We start from the raw sequence: 18,479 nt of genomic DNA, 5'->3' as shown, positions 1-18,479 counted from the left end.
AGTTTGGTTCCGAACCAAAAACCGAACCGAATTTTCGGTGAACCGAACTTACGGTTCTCAAATTTTTTAAGATAACTTCGGTCCTCATATTTGAATAACCGAATTTCATGAAAATCCGAAGAACCGAACCGAAATTTCAGGTATAACCAAACGCCCACCCCGCCCACCCGTTCACCATTGAACCTAGGCCTAATTGGCAAAAGTATATGGCATGTTGGACAAACAGGATCATAACCCAACGAAAGCATCGTCCATGTTTCGGAAGAAACAGTTTGAACCCAGGCGTTCTGGTCTGGCAACAATCCTAGTTCAAGTATCTGTAAAGGAATCTGATACCTGAGCTATGCAGCATTGCAGCCCCATCGTTAACTATGCAGCATCTCCTTTATTCTAGGCTGATTAGCATCCATTGGCAATTTGAGTTCCAATGTCACGTTCGGTCTGCAACCATTCATCTACTAACTTCGTTTGAACAACTTATGATTTGTAAGCATACAAAATTACAGGAGGGCGAATTCTGCAGTATAAAACTTTAATATCCCAAGAACAAAATTTTCCAGAGTGTGGTATGAAACTTCAAAACATTAACGTGAATCATGACACCTATTACTTATTCATCCCTGCAAAATTACATCATGAGTGTTGAGTCCATGTTGTGTTGTTTGTACATGTAACTTGGCGAAGTTATACAACAGGTACGGTTTGGAGAAACAACAGGTGAGCCACTAAAGGTAACAACTTTCTTCTACGCAGTGTGAAACATAGAATCGGGTAAGTTGTTAGTATAAGCTCCAACAGGGCCAATTCTGCTTTATATCCCGAGAAACTCTATGTCATCCTCGGCAAGGAATGTCTTCCCTCTGTTAACATTGTTGGACCTCCGTTGGGACGGTGGAGGGCCTCGCTGTGGAATGAGAACATTTTAGCAAAAAGAGGTGTATGTGGATCTTGTCTTTAACTGAACAAGAAATGATGGAACTATGTTGGTGTCATACCTTCCGCAAAACAAACGCGAGGTATAGATAGGATACCTCCCACTCATCCTGTGATAGTGTACCTGAGGAACTTTTGATGTTAAGGTGGCAAAATGACATTCATGTTAGGGTAGCCAATCTACTAGGCATAGGGTGAAGTTACTTTGGCCCGGTCGTCCATCACCAAGAGCACCCAGTCTCCGCATGAGATCAGCAAACTCTGGCTTTTGCAAGTACTCATTCACAAATTCGTGGAAGTTCTTCATTAGAACCAGCTCTAGATCGTACTGCAAAAAGCACAATTTTTTAGGTTATAACCTTAGCAGCTGCCTGTGCAGTTAAATATGTTTAAAAAATGATAACAGAAAAATAAGGTTGGACAAATTTCAAAATAAATACTTCCTCCGTCCCATAAAGGATGTCTCAACTTTGACTAAATTTGAATGCATCTATACACCAAGTCATGTCTAGATACATCCAAATTTTGACAAACTTGAGACATCTTTTGTTGGACGGAGGGAGTAAATTGAAACCAACATGTTGCAAATAAGGAAAAGAAAACGGCAGGTCGCCATAGGAGACTGAAGAATGGAATAATTGCATACCTCCTCTGCCAGCAATTTGAAGAGATGGAATGGAACAACCCATTCTGGGCAGTCAACTGCATCCTGCATGTTGCCAAAGAATTTGTTACCAAATAAGTTCCATAATTTTGTGAAAAATACAAGAATATAAAGAAAGAAGCCAGGGAATAGATCACAGAGGGAATATCCAATAAAACACCCCAAACAAGTCGTAGACAAGGAATTCTGAGGACATGACCTCTAACCTATGCAAAGAGAATGTCAAGTGTAAGGAAGCGCCAAAGGTTGCAGCAAACAATTAGTAACCTACAAAAATGTAGAGTTTGTGATAAATAGATGGTGTGTAAATGCATGTACATTACTTAGTTACTTTTAACGGTGCAGCATAAACAAGGGTACAGACTAGATAAGCATTCGAAACAGTAGTGTGTGCAAGATTACGAGAATGCACCCTAATCAAATTTTAACTACATTCACATTTTTTTCGTTTTCCTTTTTCTTTGTTACAATTTGAGAAAACACTCAAATGTGACCATCAGTCTTCACGTAAATCAACTAAAAGTAGTCCAGGAAGTGAGACACAAACTATTGAAAAGTTGAACCAGTTGTTACCTCTAAATGAAACTTGTACTTGATACCAAAAGGTCTAGATGCAGGAAATTTCTACACCATTGAGAAACGACAAAAAGGATTAGTTAGTAATGAAAACAAACATAAATTGTGAATAAACATAATTACCTTTTCGGTGTATTCTTCACCAAAAGTAATCCAGTAAACACTATTTCCAAACTCCATCCCGTCAGCTGAGGATACAAAATGAATATAATTATCACACTTCTTACAACACGTACAGTTTGATGACATACACAGTTCAAGATAGTAAAGTACTTTCTCTTAGCCTTTTAATAATGACATTAGCGTCAGGCATTGTCCCTATGAAAGTGCCTCCAGGACGAAGCAATGCTGATATATTAGCGAGAGCTTGTCTGGCACGCGCTTCAGTAGACCAAGAGTAATGCATCGCAAACTGAAATACATAAAGAGATCTTCAGAATTGGAAGTATGATCAATATTCAGCAATTAGCTTGTTATAATCATACCCATTTAGCATTCAGACATTCTAAACTCCTGATGGTGCATTACACCTATTAAAAGTAAGATTGAAGATCACTGTACTTCATTTTATTGCTGGGCATAACAATGATATCACTTAAGTTTCAACATCTTTTCAGCAAGAAATTGTTTGAACAGTAACTGTCAAAACAATAGTACAATTTCACAATTTATTATATTTAGAAAAGTTTTGAGAAATACAAAGTTGAATTGGGGAAAAAAACAGATGGATGAACTAACCAAATAGTACTAATGAACTAGAAAATATAAAAGCTTCTCCCTTGGAATTATAAAGATAGCCATCTATCTTACTAACCTGGCAACTGCATATGTCGAATGGGGCATCCTTGGATAAATATTCATCCAGCCGAGTCTACACAAACATGAAAAGAAAATCATTAGTGGTGTACTTTATAATTCCTTGATGAGCATGTGAAGAGTAGGAAAAAAAATGCATAGATATATCGACATAAGTTTCATATAGGAGGGTCTATTGCTTGCATAATACTGGGCTTTAACTACAAAAATAGGCGACTTGGCTTTAACTACAGAAGATATGCAACACTTGAAACAATCTGATGCACTATACTTTCAGTATGCTATTGCTTGCACCCATGGAGAAAACCATCACACAAGTTTTGATTAATTGTGTAAACTGTGCCATTATTTCTTTTACCTCATAACAATCAGCACAAATAAGCCGTGCAGGAAAACTGAACTTCTTCCTGCGCTGTTGATCGGTGTCACCGTTATAACGGGTCATGCAATCTCTTATCTGAAAGTGCAAAAGCTCAAAAATTACGCAGATATATTAAAACATATTGCAGATAAAATGACTTGACCACTGAAATCGATCAATCTGTTACTGCCCAGCTGAGACCTACAAGAGGCACGGGGGTAACCAAAAGCGATTGCACGAGTTTATGTGGCCCAGGACCGGAACGACAGATCTTAAGAATTTATCAAGGACGCCAATAAAAACATGAAGTGAAATATACATTGAATATATGGCATACTGCATACCACACTACCTTGCAATGAGCGTGAATGTTCTAATGATTAGAGTACAGGTTACACATTCCACTCTACCAAATGATGGCATTGTACAACTTTTGGAGAAAGAAAAGCAAACAGAAGGCATATATGCCAAAGCATTTCAGAATCCTGACTCGTGAACCACATATGACAATACAACATTGACTCATATGCAGCGTAGTATAATGTAGATGTCCCATGTGATGAAAAACTAACCGAGCCTTCTGCAATATCGACCCCAACATAATAGCCAACCTTGGCTTTATCCCACTTTATCAAATCACCTCCCTGCATTCCATAACAAATTAACATAGGTCAGTAACTAATTCGTAACCTGAACTGCAAGAACACCAGCTTATATCAATTAACACCCACAAAACACAGCTTATATCAATTAACACCCACGGAGCACAGTTCGGTAAAAAAAACCCCAGAAAGCACAGCTTACCTTGCCACAAGCAAGATCAAGAACGCAGTCACCTGGGCGCGCATACAGCTGGACCAGGACGCTCTTTATCTGCCAAAGGTGAGACCGAGGAGATTAGCGGATTGGTTTCACCAAACATCATAGAGGTCGCATTTTCTCAGAGTTCTTAGTGTCAAGGGCTCTGAAATGGTTGGATGAACGGGCAGCGAATTTAAGCCGTGTACCCAGTTATTGAGTTTCTTGAGGTGTATGATGGGGCTGTTCTCGCGCTCCTCGAGCGTCTGGTTCGACCTCGCGCTGTAGTGGTCCGCCACCCGCCGCGCGCTGCTCCGCTCCTCCGAGTACCCTTGCTGCCCCCCGTATCCGCCGCCGCCGCCGCCTACGCAAAAAACCCAAACCCTAGTTAGCTGCTACTGTCCGCCGCACGGGATTGGTGGGCTAGCGTCAACCGGACGGGGGAGGGGGTCTGGGTGGGGGGCAATACCTGCGCCGAACTGGCGCTTGGGGGCGGAGGCGAGGGAGGAGGAGGGCTCGTCGCGGGGCCGCTTGTTCATCTCGCCGGCGATCGCCGCCGGGGTTTGGGAGGATTAGGGGTGTCGCCGATTCGATTCGGTTTAGGGTCGAGTGGGGATGTTCAGTTCCGCGAGCTGTCGCGGTCGCCGTATACTGGTTTGCCCTGGCGTGTGAAAAACCGCCCAGGCCGGTCTGTAGACTATATCGATGGACAGCCGGTTCTCTACCGGTTTTATTTTTGTTCGCTCTTCTGGCATGCGTGATGAGTTTGTTACCCTAAACCCTTTTCAGTTTGTAAATTCCATTCGTTTTAAAAATAGATAAACATTAATTACATCTACATGAGTTTCAGTTAAGTTTTTGTTCTCGATATGGAACCAATCAATGCACTAAACAAAATGGTAGTTATGTGCTTAATTCAATAAGGTCCTCTTGGTTATTGTGTTTTGGGATGAGCCTAGTGAACTAAAAAGGAAGGGGCTATCTTGTTAGCGCATGTATAATGGAGGGTGCTTAATAAGGTGCTTATAAAAATCGCTCTTTGTTTAAATATCTATGGCTGTTTTTATATGCAGGGACCGAGACAAAGGGGGTGATTTTTTGTTAATTAATAATTATTAGCTCGATCGTTTAAAAACATGTCCCCCCACCCCCCAAGCCTATCCCGTGCTCCTTCTCTCTCTATAGGGCAGGTGCTTTTGGCACCTCTTTCCTAGAGAAGCAACGATATTTCAGATTTCGGAATAAACAAGTTTAATTTTATGGACACCACCTTAAGCTTGCATTTTACATGCTGTTAGTAGTCAGGAGTTGATGGTGAAGCTTGCATTTTACATGCAAGCTTAAGGTGGTGCTCCTTCTCTCTCTATAGGGCAGGTGCTTTTGGCACCTCTTTCCTAGAGAAGCAACGATATTTCAGATTTCTGAATAAACAAGTTTAATTTTATGGACACCACCTTAAGCTTGCATTTTACATGCTGTTAGTAGTCAGGAGTTGATGGTGAAGTTTGTGCGCAACGATAGAAATTAGTATTCATATAAACACGGTCAGTTTGCCGCTTTGTGTTCATGCCAGCCGCTTCTAGATCCGTCAGGTTTGCCTCTATCATGGGTCGGGACATCTATCGTGTACCCGGGCCGAGCCTCGCGGCTTGCTTTTCTCTATTATCGGCAAGATTGACATTTATGTTCTTTAGCTGGAACAATAATGCGCAGCGAGGTAAACATTTATGTTGTTTTCGCTGAAAAAAAATATTGCGTAGCAAACATTTATGATCTTTAGCTGGAAAAATTGCGTCGCAATATCGATATTTATTTTCTTCTAGCTGAAAAATATGCGTCGTGAGGTAAACATTTATGATCTTTAGCCGGAAAATTATTGCGCAGCGAGGTAATCATTTATGATCTTTAGCTAGAAAAATATCGCGTAGCGAGGTGACCATTTATGATCTTTAGCTAGAAAAATATTGCTTAGCGAGGTCCCATTTACGTTCTTTAGCCGGAAATATTGCGTTTCAATATCAGCATTTATGTTCTCCAGCTGGAAAAATATCGCGTATCTTTGTATTTATTAGCTTTCTTCCGCGGGCGTACCATATATATTTGACCCATCAGTCCAGCTTTTTCCGAAAACCTCGGATAGATCCTTTTACACATTTAGCGTAATAAAATTCTAACCATCACTCATAACATAAAAATCTTTTTGTCAATGTAAGATTTAAACCATAAACCGTATCTTTTGATTTTGTTGGGTATTTTCTCCAAACCTACCAAACATACCTGAATAAAAATTAGCCAAACAATCCAACGATTCACACAAACCAAAACTTTGATTAGTTCCTTCACAGAATATGAAGCCTCACCCGAAACATGAAAATTTTCTTTGAAACCGGTAAAACTTGAACGACGTCTTGTGAAGTTTCGCAAAATTCATAAAAAAAGGCTAACAGTGCCAAAATCTCGCGAGTTCAACAATTTTTACGTTTTTTTAGAAACACCGGTACAATTCGTAGACAAACACATGGTGAAGACTGGAAGCTGCTGAGTTTCACTGATGACAAAGAGCAGTTTTCCGTTCGTAGTGAAACGGCCTGTCATGCCGTCAGGTGAAATTCCCGCAAAAAATCTTCACAAATTCGGAAAACAAAGTGTGCTTGTTGTGCAAGAAGACAAAGGACGACTTTAGAAATACAGCAGCAAGCAGGGGCTCAGAACGGAGAAAGGCAACAGCACGTCAGCGGGAGCAGTAATAAATAAATAAATCGAGAGAGCCCCCTCCCCTCCTGGACCTGGAGCGACCCGGATAGATAACAAGAAGTTCCCCTCCCGTCTTCTCCCATAATACCGAAGCCGAGGCGGAGGCTTTACGAACAAACAGGCCATTAGCCAGGGAAAGAAGCCCAACACAAACACACACAGGCGATACCGGAGCGTCGACGCGGGAAGGAGACGAGACCGCCGCCGACCAATCCCTGGGGAAGCTCTCGCGGGGCAGAGAAGAAGCTCCCCCGCGCAGGCCGTCGAGGGTTGAGCAGCTCGGGGGGCAGGAGAGGAGCCCTCGCCGCCCGCAGCGGATCTCCCGATCTGAGGCGCCGCGCGTCGATTCCCCGCAGGTAACGCGTGGCCCGATCCGGCGCCGGCTCGATCCGATTGGGCCCAATCCGAATTCGTTCCCATTGCTGTTGATTTCGTGCCCCCTCTGGAATCCTTGCTGATTTTTTTTTGTTGTTGGCTGTGTTTTGTGCTGCTGCTTCTGCTGCTTGGAATTAGGGTTTTGGCGGGCGCCGGAGATGAGCGTGGAGAGCCCCGGGAGAACCTCTGGCAGCTAGGTTTTTTCTCCGGAGCGCGAGCACTGGGGCGCCCACGCGACAGAGCTCCCGGGTTTTCCATGGGAGATGGTGGAGTCGCGTGCGCCGTCCCGCCGCAGCGTGCAGTGGAGGGCTTCCGTGCCGATGCCCTCGTGAGGAGGGGAGGGGGAGAAGCGATGCCAGACAAGGGGGACAAGGGACACGGCCACCACCAGCACCAGCGCCAGCAACACCAGCATAAGCAGCAGTCCACTTCGGCTCCCGACCTGGAGGAAGGGGAGGTGCTGCTCAATGGGGAGGCAGAGAACAAGGGGGTGTCGGAGAGGACTGTGCCTCCCAAGAAATGGCGCAAGTTGCTCCCGGCCTCACATGCTGCGGAGGTGGAGCCGGGGGAGATTGTTGGTGTGCAACCGGCGCCGGCAAGGAAGGCAAGGAGAAATGGGGAGCTTGACAAGGGGGAGATTGTGCCCGTGAGGCAGTGGAAAGATAAGCCTGAGAAGATAGTAAGGAAGTCAAATACGGTGGAACCAGGGGAGCTTGCTCCACTGGAAAAGAAGCGGGACAGAGATCATAACAGGAAGCTAAGTTCGTCATCTCAGGTACGTGAGGATGGGAAGAAAGCCTCTTTGCGTGATTCTGACGAGGAGCCTGGTGAGATTAAGCCAGAGAGCAGCAGCAGTGCCAGTGCCAGGAAGAGCCGGGCAGTGGAGCCCGAGAGCAACCACCGCAAGCACCATGCTGAGACATGCGATCAATCAGGGTCAAAAAGTCGCAGGAAAGGAGAAGCAAAGAGTACTTCTGCTGGAAGGCATTTGTCTGGAAGAAATCATGAAATCTCAACACCAATACGAGATCGGCATGACAGGCTCGAAAGGAGCCCAGGCATCTTGGGACGCTTTCCTCATGATCGTGTTCGCCATGAAAAGCATGAGAGGAGCCCAAGCCGCTTGGAGCGCTCCCCACGAGACCGTGGTCGTCACTATGACAACAGAGACCGCAGCCCATACATTTCACCACGGCACAAAGTGCGCCAGCCCCATCACAGGGATAGCACACCGAGCCGCATTGATAATTCCCCTCGTGGGAGGATCCAGCATGAGGACATCAGAGACCGAACTCCACTCCGTACTGATAGATCACCATCTGAACGCGGCCGAACTACTGATAGCCATGAAGCAAGCAAGAAGAGCAGAGGTGCTAAGCTTGAAAGCAAGAACCTGGAAAATGCACAACACAAAAATAAATCAATGAAGCAATCATGTAAGAATAAGAGTGGTAGCAACGGAAAGAGCGAGGAGAGGATCTCGAAGGAAAAGGCAACCGAGAGCATTCAATATACTGAGCTGCCACCACCACCTCCATTACTGCCGCCGCCGCCTCCTCCTCCACCTCCACCTCCGCCTTTACCACCTAGCATGCCTCCTCCCCTGCCACCACCACCAGTACCTGAGCAGCCCAATGATGTTGTTGTTGAAGATGTCTCAATGGAAGAAGACATGGATATTTGTGACACACCACCTCACACCAGTGAAGCACCTAAACCCAGTGTTGAGCCCTCTACTGTTATGGGGAAGTGGTTTTACCTTGACCAATTTGGTGTTGAGCAGGGACCTTCCAAGCTCGCTGACCTTAAGAAGCTGGTCGATGATGGATATCTTCTATCTGATCATCTTATAAAGCATGCAGACTGCAACAGATGGGTGACCGTTGAAAATGCAGCTACTCCACTGGTTCCATCTGATATCTCCTTGGTGTACTCGGATGGTACAACACAGCTGGTTAGCCCTCCAGAAGCCCCAGGGAATTTGCTTGACGAAGCTCGAGAGGAGGCATCTGCCTTGGCATCAAGTGCTGACAATGAACAAATGGAGGAAGCTTCTGAGGAACCGAAGGAGGATCTCTATATTGATAATAGGGTTGGCGCACTGATGTATGGATCTGTTCTGGTGGAGGGTCATGAGCTGGAGATTCTTGGAGGTAAAAACCCCTTCTTTACCTTTTGAGCCAAAGATTCAAATGTGTTTTTGAATTCTGTGGGCTGGGCTGAGCTTGTTTTTTTTGGCTTCCTTATATCCTTTTGGGTAGCATCTTTCAGGGCCTCACCCTTGTTAGTTTGGTTCTGCTGTTTGCACCCGATCTTTAAACGTTTTATGACGTCCACGTGGCTGGGTCTGTTTTGGGCATGGGCCATACAAGATTGTATTCTTGATCTTCTTTTGGATGCTGTTTTTTCGGTTGCAAAATCTTATGGCATTGACCTTGGCTTTTCTTGGATTTGTGTTGCTTCTTTCTTTTTACATGTTTATCCCCATGAGTTTCTATTTTTATTTCGTCTGGCATAAGAAGTGATAATTTCCACACCTGCCCTTCAAAGTTCTGTGTTTGGGTCTATTTATTTGACACTTGTTTGAGGGGTGTAAATACAATACAACGCTGAAATTCTAACATGCCCCACAAGCAGGAATCTATTGTCCTCTTTTAGTTGGATTTTCTTTTATAAGAGTTTTTTTTAAAGAAAATAGGCTTTAGGTTTCACTGCTGGAATTTGTTTTCCAGCAGTTACACCTCATGGTTATACTTACCTGGTGCTTTTTGTCATTTGGAAATTGTAGATGCTTTGGCTACACATTTCAACCGTGTTGACTTGGAAAGATGGGATCAGCCTGAAGGTATCAAATCAATATGCTGTCAACGTTTGTCCTTAAGATTTTTATCTCACATGTAGTTCCTTAAATATAGTGTATGTTGCTTTACGGCGCATCTGTTCTTTTCTCATGTAGTACCACCTCCCGTTTAGTTCTTTGATTGCCTTCATTTTTTTTTCTGTCAGTAACATATCGGGATATATTGTATTCTTATGCCAGATTTTCCAAGGTTCCAAGCGCAACCTGCAAGAGAGGATGTAATCAATGGAGGCATTGAATTTGCTGACAACAGCGCCACAGATATTTATGGTGTTGGTCCTATTGAGAGGGACACGTTTTACCACAATGTTGAATCTAGTGAGTGGTTTTCTGGTAGATGGTCTTGCAAAGGTGGTGACTGGAAGAGGAATGATGAATTCAGTCAAGATAAGCCTTACAGGAAGAAGCTTGTCCTCAATGAAGGCTATGCTCTTTGTCAAATGCCAAAAGGCAGCCATGAGGATCCTCGCTGGCACTGCAAGGATGATCTCTACTACCATGTACCTGCTAAAAAGCTTGATCTGCCTTTGTGGGCATTCTCATCAACAGAAGAGAGCACTGACACTGTTGACGACACCAGTAAAGGTGGCATTATGCCTGGGAGGTCAGGTCAGGTTAGACAATCTACCAAGGGTGTTAAAGGGATGACGCTTCCAGTTGTTAGGATAAATGCTCGTGTTGTCAAGGACCAATCCTCTGTTGAGCCCTGCATAAAGCCCAGAGGAGCTGATCGGTCACTCTCTAGATCTTCACGCTCCCACTCAATTGGAGCTGATAGGAGTTCTGCCCATGAAGGTTTGTCTTATTCAAAGAAACATCATGAACATGATTTGCAAAGTTTTCACAAGTCCAAGTCTGTTCTGAACATTCCGGAAGACCATGTTTGCACTGTTGAAGAATTGTCAGTAAAATTGGGTGACTGGTACTACCTGGATGGCACTGCACACGAGCATGGCCCATTTTCCTACTCTGAGTTGCAAAAGTTAGTTAGGAGGGGCACCATCCGTGAACGGAGCAGTGTGTTCCGAAAGATTGATAACACATGGCTTCCAGTTGTCAAGGATATGAAATTTGACTCTGCTTCTCGAAATGGGGGGTCAGGAAGTTCAAATTCGACCTCTGCCCTTGTGCATTCAGACCAATCCAACGTTGTTGTGAACCATGGATCCGGTAGCTTCCATGAGTTGCACCCCCAGTTTGTGGGTTATACACGTGGTAAGCTGCATGAACTAGTCATGAAATATTTCAAGAGCAGGGAACTTACTTTAGCCATAAACGAAGTCTTGGATCCATGGATCGCAGCAAAGCAGCCCAAAAAAGAAATAGAAACATACGTTGCTAACAATTCAGCTACAAGGAATTTGCTGCCAGGTATGTGTTATGCTGTCCAAACGCTCATGATTTCGCTGCTTTGTGCTATTAATTTTGCTTATCAGTTTATCATCATGTATTCAGCCTGCAACTTTGCCCACTCTCCCTAGTCCCTATATCGACTTTCCTTCCAGTTGTCCAGCGCACACTTCCTGTTTGCCCTTAAAATTTTGTATTATGTTCATGCTAGTGTTGTTATTATGTCTGTTATTTCATGTGTCCTGTATTTATTTTGTGGACCTTTGCAAAATTATCTCTCTTTTTTTTGCATTTCTGCAGAAGATGCTGGATCTGCAAAAAGGGCTAGGTTTCTCCCTGATCGAAGTGATGAAGATATTGATATGTATGAGGACATTCTTACAAGTCACAAGGATGACTGCTGTTTCGAAGACCTATTTCAAGAAGCTGCTCTTACTAATTCCATAGCAGAAAGTGAAAGCTGGGATTTACTAAATGGTCATGTGTTAGCAAGAATATTTCATTTTCTGAGGGCGGACATGAAATCACTAATTTCTTCTGCAGCTACATGTAGGCGCTGGAACACTGCTGCTAAATGTTACAGGAACACATGTAGATTTGTTGACTTGTCTTCTGTTGGCCCTCGATGCACTGATTCCGTGTTTCGTGGTATTATGGTATGTCTCCCTTATTTGTTAAAACTTTGAGATGTTACTTTCGCCATCTTCTAACTTCTGACTCAAATCATTTATCTTCAGGCTGGTTATGAGAAGCAAAATATAAAGACGCTTGTTTTAGTTGGGTGCTCAAGCCTTAGCCCCCTTGCCCTTGAGAAAGTGCTTGTGCAGCTTCCGCACATATCTTATGTGCACATTCAAGGTTGCAGTCAGCTAGAGGATATGAAAAGCAGATTTCAGCATATAAAATGGATTACGAGCTCGTTGAACCCTGAGGAGTCACTCCAGAAAATTAAAAGCCTGAAGCAGATAGACGATGGGAGTGGTCACCCATCCAAAGTTGCAAGGAACATGACCAGTCAGCTGGGTGGTTCTGATGAGCTTGACGGTTATTTCGCTGATATCTCAAATAGAGAGAATGCCAATCTTTCTTTCGGACAAGGATTTTATAAACGATCAAAATGGCTTGATGCTAGAAAGTCCTCTGCGGTTTTGTCGAAGGATGCACAGCTAAGGCGTTTGATGCAGAGGAATGCAGAGAATAGCTACCGAAAGATGGAAGAGTTTGTTATCAGCAGATTGAGAGAAATCATGAAGAGCAGCAGATTTGATTTTTTCGATCCAAAGGTACCATCACGACTCTTAAGTTAAGTGTCTGACATCTTCTTGACATTTTTTCACAACCATATTTCTGTTTTACAGGTCGAGAAAATTGAAGCTAGGTTGAGAAGTGGATATTATGCTCGCCATGGCTTTAGTTCTCTCAAGGATGACATCCGATCTATGTGCCGAGATGCATTGAGGTAAAGTTGCTCAGCCTAACTGGGTTGACAGTATTAGGAGTGTAGAAGTTTACCTGATAGCATTGCCTTACATTTCGTTTGCTACTACAGGTCTAAAGGCCGCAGTGAAGATATGAAGCAAATTGTTGTTTCCTTCATCCAGTTGGCAAAGAGACTGGGGAACCCACGTGTGATTTCTGAGAGAAACGGAGCAGTAATACAGAAAGACAATTCAGACATGGTCCAGTATACTTCAGACACAAAACTAAAGAAGAAACAAAATAAAACTACAGGGGAAAGAAGGGGAGCAAACTGGACTGCTGCGACTGCTGGAGCAGATACTTCATCCCGTGCATTTGACCGTGAAATCAAAAGAAGCCTCTCTAAATTAAAGAAAAGGGATGTTGATTCGGGTAGTGAGACGTCTGATGATGATGATGGATACTCTGAAGGTGATGAAACTGAGAGTGAAACTACTGTTTCTGATACAGAGAGTGACCTTGACTTAAATTCTGTAGCATGGGATTTGAAGGGAAATGGCATGAAGTTATTTGAATCTGGTGATTCTGTCACGGATGATCGTGGATGGGGTGCTCGCATGACGAAAGCAAGCCTTGTCCCTCCAGTTACTAGGAAGTATGAAGTTATCGAGAAGTACCTTATTGTAGCAGATGAGGAGGAAGTACAACGAAAAATGCGGGTTGCTTTACCTGATGACTATTCTGAGAAGCTGCTCTCACAGAAGAATGGTACTGAAAATTTGGAGATTCCAGAGGTTAAGGAGTATCAACGTCGAAAGGTGCCTGGCGATGAAATTCTTGAGCAAGAAGTATATGGTATAGATCCGTTCACACATAATCTCCTGCGTGACATTATGCCTGCGGACCTCGGCTGGTCAGCTGCTGATCAACATACCTTTATTGAGGAGGTATTGTACTTGACATTAACTCCATTTTAGTTACACATGCTGGTCTCATGCTTTGGAATCACATTTAAATATTGTGACTGCAGTTGCTTCTGAATACCTTGAATAAGCAAGTCAAGGATTTCACTGGTTCTGGAAATACTCCTATGGTTTACCACCTTAAACCTGTCATTGAAGAAATCCAAAAGTCTGCAGAGGAAAGTGGTGACAGACGAACTGTAAAAATGTGCCTTGGAATGCTCAAGGCCATGAGGAGCCGTCCTGGTCCTGATCATAAGCACTATGTCGCTTATCGAAAGGCATGCATCCAGCTGTACCTAATTCATAAATGCATTCTTGTTTCCTTGCCTACCATCTTAACTAAATTGGCCCACTCATTTAATGTTCTCCATGTTCTTTCAGGGTCTTGGAGTTGTTTGCAACAAAAAGGGTGGATTTGGCGTAGATGACTTTGTTATTGAGTTCTTCGGGGAGGTGTGTTATAATTTTGCATTTATATAATCTTTCTAAAAATTATTTGTATGATATAAAATGATAATGAATTTGAAACCTTTGCAGGTTTACCCTTCTTGGAGATGGTATGAAAAGCAAGATGGTATTAAGCATATACAGAACAACAGCGAAGATCAAGCTCCTGAGTTTTACAACATTATGTTAGAGAGACCAAAGGTATTGTCTCTGTCTGAACTCAACTTTTGGATTCCATCTAAATAACCTGTGGATAAGATCGTCCCAAGCCCTGGTCGCTACAGATTACTGATATTTTTTCCTTTGGTACGATGGAAGGGAGACCGTGATGGGTATGACTTGGTTTTTGTTGATGCTATGCACAAGGCTAACTACGCTAGCAGAATCTGTCACTCCTGTAACCCCAACTGTGAAGCAAAGTGAGCTTCTATCAACTTGAGATTTCTTATGTCATGATGATTTCCTGTTTCAGTACTTCTCTGATTCTATGCTATTTTTGTTCAGTGTTGTTCTGAAAGTTGCTTTATTGCATTTGTAAACGAGGTTCACTGATCCAAAGCTACGCAAGTGTATACTGTTTAAGTCAAAGACATTTATACTTTGGTTGAATACTTCACTTTTGTGCTAAATCTGCATATGAGAGATTCTTGTCCTACTGGCTTTTATGCAGTTGCTTTGAAATCCTCTTATTCTTGAAAATAGTTTTGTGAGTTTTCATCATTGTTTTATTTTGTGATGTGTTGCTAGCATATTGGAACTTTAGTAGTGCATGAGCAATACGATTTTTCTGCATATCAACTTAATTATGTTCGATTCAGCACAGTGCTGTTCAGGATTTGTTTTGTCCTGGATATGTTTTTTCTCCATGCAAATCAATGATAATTAAACCACACATGTGTTTTCCATGTTTCCACATCTGAGGAATTTGCAGTCCTTTTTCCCTCGATGCTTATTTTACTAATGTTCCTTGAACCTTTTCCAGAGTAACAGCTGTGGATGGTCAATACCAGATTGGAGTTTACACTGTTCGGCCAATTGCAGAAGGCGAGGAAATCACTTTCGATTACAACTCTGTAACTGAAGTGAGTACCATTTCTTCTTGCACAAGTTATGGTCTAAATCACATTATCTTATATTGACATTCTTATTCTGCTAGAGTAAGGAAGAGCACGAAGCATCGGTTTGCCTCTGTGGGAGCCAAGTATGTCGGGGCAGCTATTTAAATTTTTCTGGGGAAGGAGCTTTCGAGAAGGTAAACTTGTGGAAGCATTCTGGTTAACAATGGTTCATGGACTTGTGTGTGGTTTATCTAATTGTCAAACAGACAAACACTCACTTTCTTCTTCTTTTGCATCATTTTGACACCATCACATCCACTAACTTCATCATCAATCAGGTGTTAATGGAATTCCATGGTGTGCTTGACCGACACAGTCTGCTGCTACAGGCTTGCGAAGCAAACTCTGTCTCCCAACAAGACTTAATTGACTTGGGTAGAGCTGGTCTTGGTACCTGTTTGCTTGCTGGTTTGCCTGGATGGCTTGTTGCTTACACGGCCCATCTGGTAATTTGTAGTTCAAATTATTTGTTAAAGTTCTATTCTGATCCTGTAAGCAGTTACATGAGGACTCATGGCATTATTTTTCCTGTAAACAAAAGGTGCGTTTTATATTCTTCGAGAGACAGAAGCTTCCTAATGAGATTTTTAAGCACAACGTGGACGAGAAGCGCCAGTTTTTTACAGATATAAACATGGATTCTGAGAGGAATGATGCTGAGGTTCAGGTAGATGCCGATGGTTTGGTTTCATCCCTTTTATCCCTTTATTTTACATGATTTTGACCTAATTCTGTCTCCACACTCAGGCTGAGGGTGTATTAAATTCAAGATTACAGAATTTAACTCATACACTTGACAAGGTTAGTGGTTATTATTTTCCATGACTTGAACTTGTTCCGCTGTAGCAAAAAAATCACAAATTATGACCAATAAACCCCAAAAGAACAGTTGACATGGTCTTTTTATTGACTTCTAGACCAAATGTTATCTTTAGGTAAGATATGTTATGAGATGTGTATTTGGAGATCCCAAGAATGCTCCTCCTCCTCTGGTGAGGCTTACTGGAAGAAGTCTAGTGTCTGCCATCTGGAAAGGGGAGGGCTCATTAGTTGAGGAGCTCCTTCAGTCAATGGAACCTCATGTTGAGGAAGATGTACTTGCTGACCTCAAGGACAAAATTCGTGATCATGATCCATCTGATTCTGAAGACATCGAGGGAGACATCCGAAATTCCCTGTTATGGTATGTTTGGAACTTATTGTTGTTTGGTACTAAGTATTAACCATATTTAGAATTGAATTACCCTCTCCACCAATTACCTGAATTTGGATTCTGACTCCCTTATACAGGCTGCGTGATGAGTTGCGATCTCTTTCGTGCACTTATAAGTGCCGTCATGATGCTGCTGCTGATTTGATTCACATGTATGCTTACACAAAGTGTTTCTTCAGAGCCCGAGTAAGTGAAATCTTTCTCTTAAATGTGAAGCAAATGCTTGTGGTTCTCTCCATCTGTACTTCAAAATTGACTCAAGTAACACCACATACAGGACTACAAGACAGTAAAATCTCCACCAGTTCATATCAGTCCTCTTGATTTAGGTCCCAAATATGCTGACAAACTGGGACCAGGTTTCCAGGAGTATCGCAAGACTTACCCAGAGAACTATTGCTTAGCCCAGCTTATCTATTGGTACAGCCAGAACGCAGAGCCTGAATCTAGACTGACAAGAGCTAGAAAGGGTTGCATGTCACTACCAGATGTCTCCTCCTTCTATGTAACGTCTGTAAAGCAGACACAAGAACGAGTCTATGGCACCAGAACTGTGAGATTCATGTTAACGCGCATGGTAAGTGCCACTTCAACAGTTGAGATCACCAGATTCCAGATTTACATTTGACTTTTTTGACATATCTTGTATTTTGAGAATCATTATAGTAAAATGATAGACCATGAAAGTATAGTTTTAGACACCATTCTCTCTTATGTATTATGCTGTGATACGTTACACAAGGCGCCGCGCGCATCAAATTTGACACTTTCTCTCTGATAAAGTTATTCTGCCGATCTTGTAGCACGTATGTTTTGTTTCCTGCAGCTTTTAATACAATGATCAATTTCAATCTTCAGATGATGATTAGGAATATTTTATTGTTATTTGTCATCCTGACTAGGTTAATGTATTTGTCTGATGCTAGTTTTTTTTCTGTTACCTGTGTGCCTAGATCCAAGATAGGTTTGTATTACTGGTACTCCCTCCGATCCATATTACTTGTCTCAAATTTGCCGTAATATGGATGTATCTATTTTTAAAAAGCGTCTAGATACAGGTAATATTTCGACAAATAATATGGGTCGGAGGGAGTATTAGAATCAAGCTGTTGACTGTTGTTCATATGCTAATCAAAGACTAATAAAATTCTTTTTTCTTGCTTGAATTTTATGAAATATCTTTTGGGCACAGTATTATTCATATAACTGGGATCACATATTTAGTGTTATCAATCTAATAAATTGTTGATGGTTGATCACAGGAGAAACAGGCCCAACGACAATGGCCAAAGGACAGGATATGGGTGTTCAAGAACCACCCAAGATTCTTTGGCACTCCAATGATGGATGCTGTGTTAAATAATAGTTCTCTTGATAAGGAGATGGTGCATTGGCTCAAGACAAGATCAAACGTTTTTCTAGGCTAGGCAAAAGGATTGTAGGCAGAGGGCATTGGTTTTTCTCTTTGGAGATTTTAGTGGAAGACATTCTTTTTTCTACTATCTTACCTACCTATTCTTGGGAGCTAGCTTTTAGATGGCAGGGTAACAGCCTCACCTTATTTCTCATTTGTACAGTCACCCCTCCCTCCCAACTTCCCTAGCCAGCCTGTAGAGATGTAATTTTCCACTAATAACTGATAGATCATAGATCATCATTGATTTGATGCATGTAGCGCCTTTTCCCGTCACGTAGAATTGCTTTGCTTCCTTAGGGAATGTACTTATGTGTAAATGCAAAACAGTTGCAATCTTAAATCCAGTGATGTATTACAGCTTGTATGCAATGTTGCATTTCTCTGGCTCAGTTGAGATGTTTCACCTGGGCAAA

At 42.6% G+C, this 18,479-nt stretch overlaps 2 protein-coding genes across 2 annotated transcripts; one reads left to right on the top strand and one right to left on the bottom strand.

Moving 5' to 3' along the window:
- Positions 1-518: 518 nt before the first annotated feature.
- LOC100845209 (mRNA cap guanine-N7 methyltransferase 1) lies at positions 519-4,810 on the bottom strand. The gene is made up of 13 exons (XM_003573360.4): positions 4,618-4,810; positions 4,358-4,512; positions 4,155-4,223; positions 3,923-3,994; positions 3,348-3,446; positions 2,988-3,044; positions 2,447-2,585; positions 2,297-2,361; positions 2,171-2,221; positions 1,580-1,642; positions 1,138-1,261; positions 996-1,057; positions 519-904 (listed from the first exon to the last, which is right to left on the bottom strand). The coding sequence occupies exons 1-13, from the start codon at positions 4,685-4,687 to the stop codon at positions 812-814; spliced, it is 1,119 nt and encodes a 372-aa protein (XP_003573408.1). The 5' UTR covers positions 4,688-4,810; the 3' UTR covers positions 519-811.
- Positions 4,811-6,939: 2,129 nt separating this feature from the next.
- LOC100829404 (histone-lysine N-methyltransferase ATXR3) lies at positions 6,940-18,435 on the top strand. The gene is made up of 21 exons (XM_010236033.2): positions 6,940-7,258; positions 7,416-9,430; positions 10,066-10,122; positions 10,318-11,508; positions 11,788-12,143; positions 12,225-12,770; positions 12,846-12,946; positions 13,037-13,853; positions 13,937-14,149; positions 14,253-14,324; positions 14,409-14,519; positions 14,637-14,737; positions 15,301-15,400; positions 15,475-15,570; positions 15,715-15,882; positions 15,978-16,103; positions 16,184-16,237; positions 16,372-16,619; positions 16,727-16,835; positions 16,927-17,226; positions 17,912-18,435. The coding sequence occupies exons 2-21, from the start codon at positions 7,534-7,536 to the stop codon at positions 18,074-18,076; spliced, it is 6,828 nt and encodes a 2,275-aa protein (XP_010234335.1). The 5' UTR covers positions 6,940-7,258; positions 7,416-7,533; the 3' UTR covers positions 18,077-18,435.
- The last annotated feature ends 44 nt before the right edge of the window (positions 18,436-18,479 follow it).

The sequence above is a fragment of the Brachypodium distachyon genome, chromosome 3, assembly GCF_000005505.3.
Source record: "Brachypodium distachyon strain Bd21 chromosome 3, Brachypodium_distachyon_v3.0, whole genome shotgun sequence".
NCBI lineage: Eukaryota > Viridiplantae > Streptophyta > Magnoliopsida > Poales > Poaceae > Brachypodium > Brachypodium distachyon.
Note: the sequence above shows the minus strand (reverse complement) of the source record. Positions and strands in the feature narration are given on the sequence as shown.

Excerpts from the sequence above, each read along its gene's own strand:
- LOC100845209 (XM_003573360.4), bottom strand. The coding sequence starts at position 4,687 with ATGAACAAGCGGCCCCGCGACGAGCCCTCCTCCTCCCTCGCCTCCGCC. Across the intron at positions 3,447-3,922 it reads TCGATATTGCAGAAGGCTCG|ATAAGAGATTGCATGACCCG; the intron begins GTTAGTTTTTCA and ends TTGCACTTTCAG. Across the intron at positions 3,045-3,347 it reads TTTGTGCTGATTGTTATGAG|ACTCGGCTGGATGAATATTT; the intron begins GTAAAAGAAATA and ends ATGTTTGTGTAG.
- LOC100829404 (XM_010236033.2), top strand. The coding sequence starts at position 7,534 with ATGGGAGATGGTGGAGTCGCGTGCGCCGTCCCGCCGCAGCGTGCAGTG. Across the intron at positions 9,431-10,065 it reads TGAGCTGGAGATTCTTGGAG|ATGCTTTGGCTACACATTTC; the intron begins GTAAAAACCCCT and ends TGGAAATTGTAG. Across the intron at positions 16,104-16,183 it reads GGAATGATGCTGAGGTTCAG|GCTGAGGGTGTATTAAATTC; the intron begins GTAGATGCCGAT and ends CTCCACACTCAG.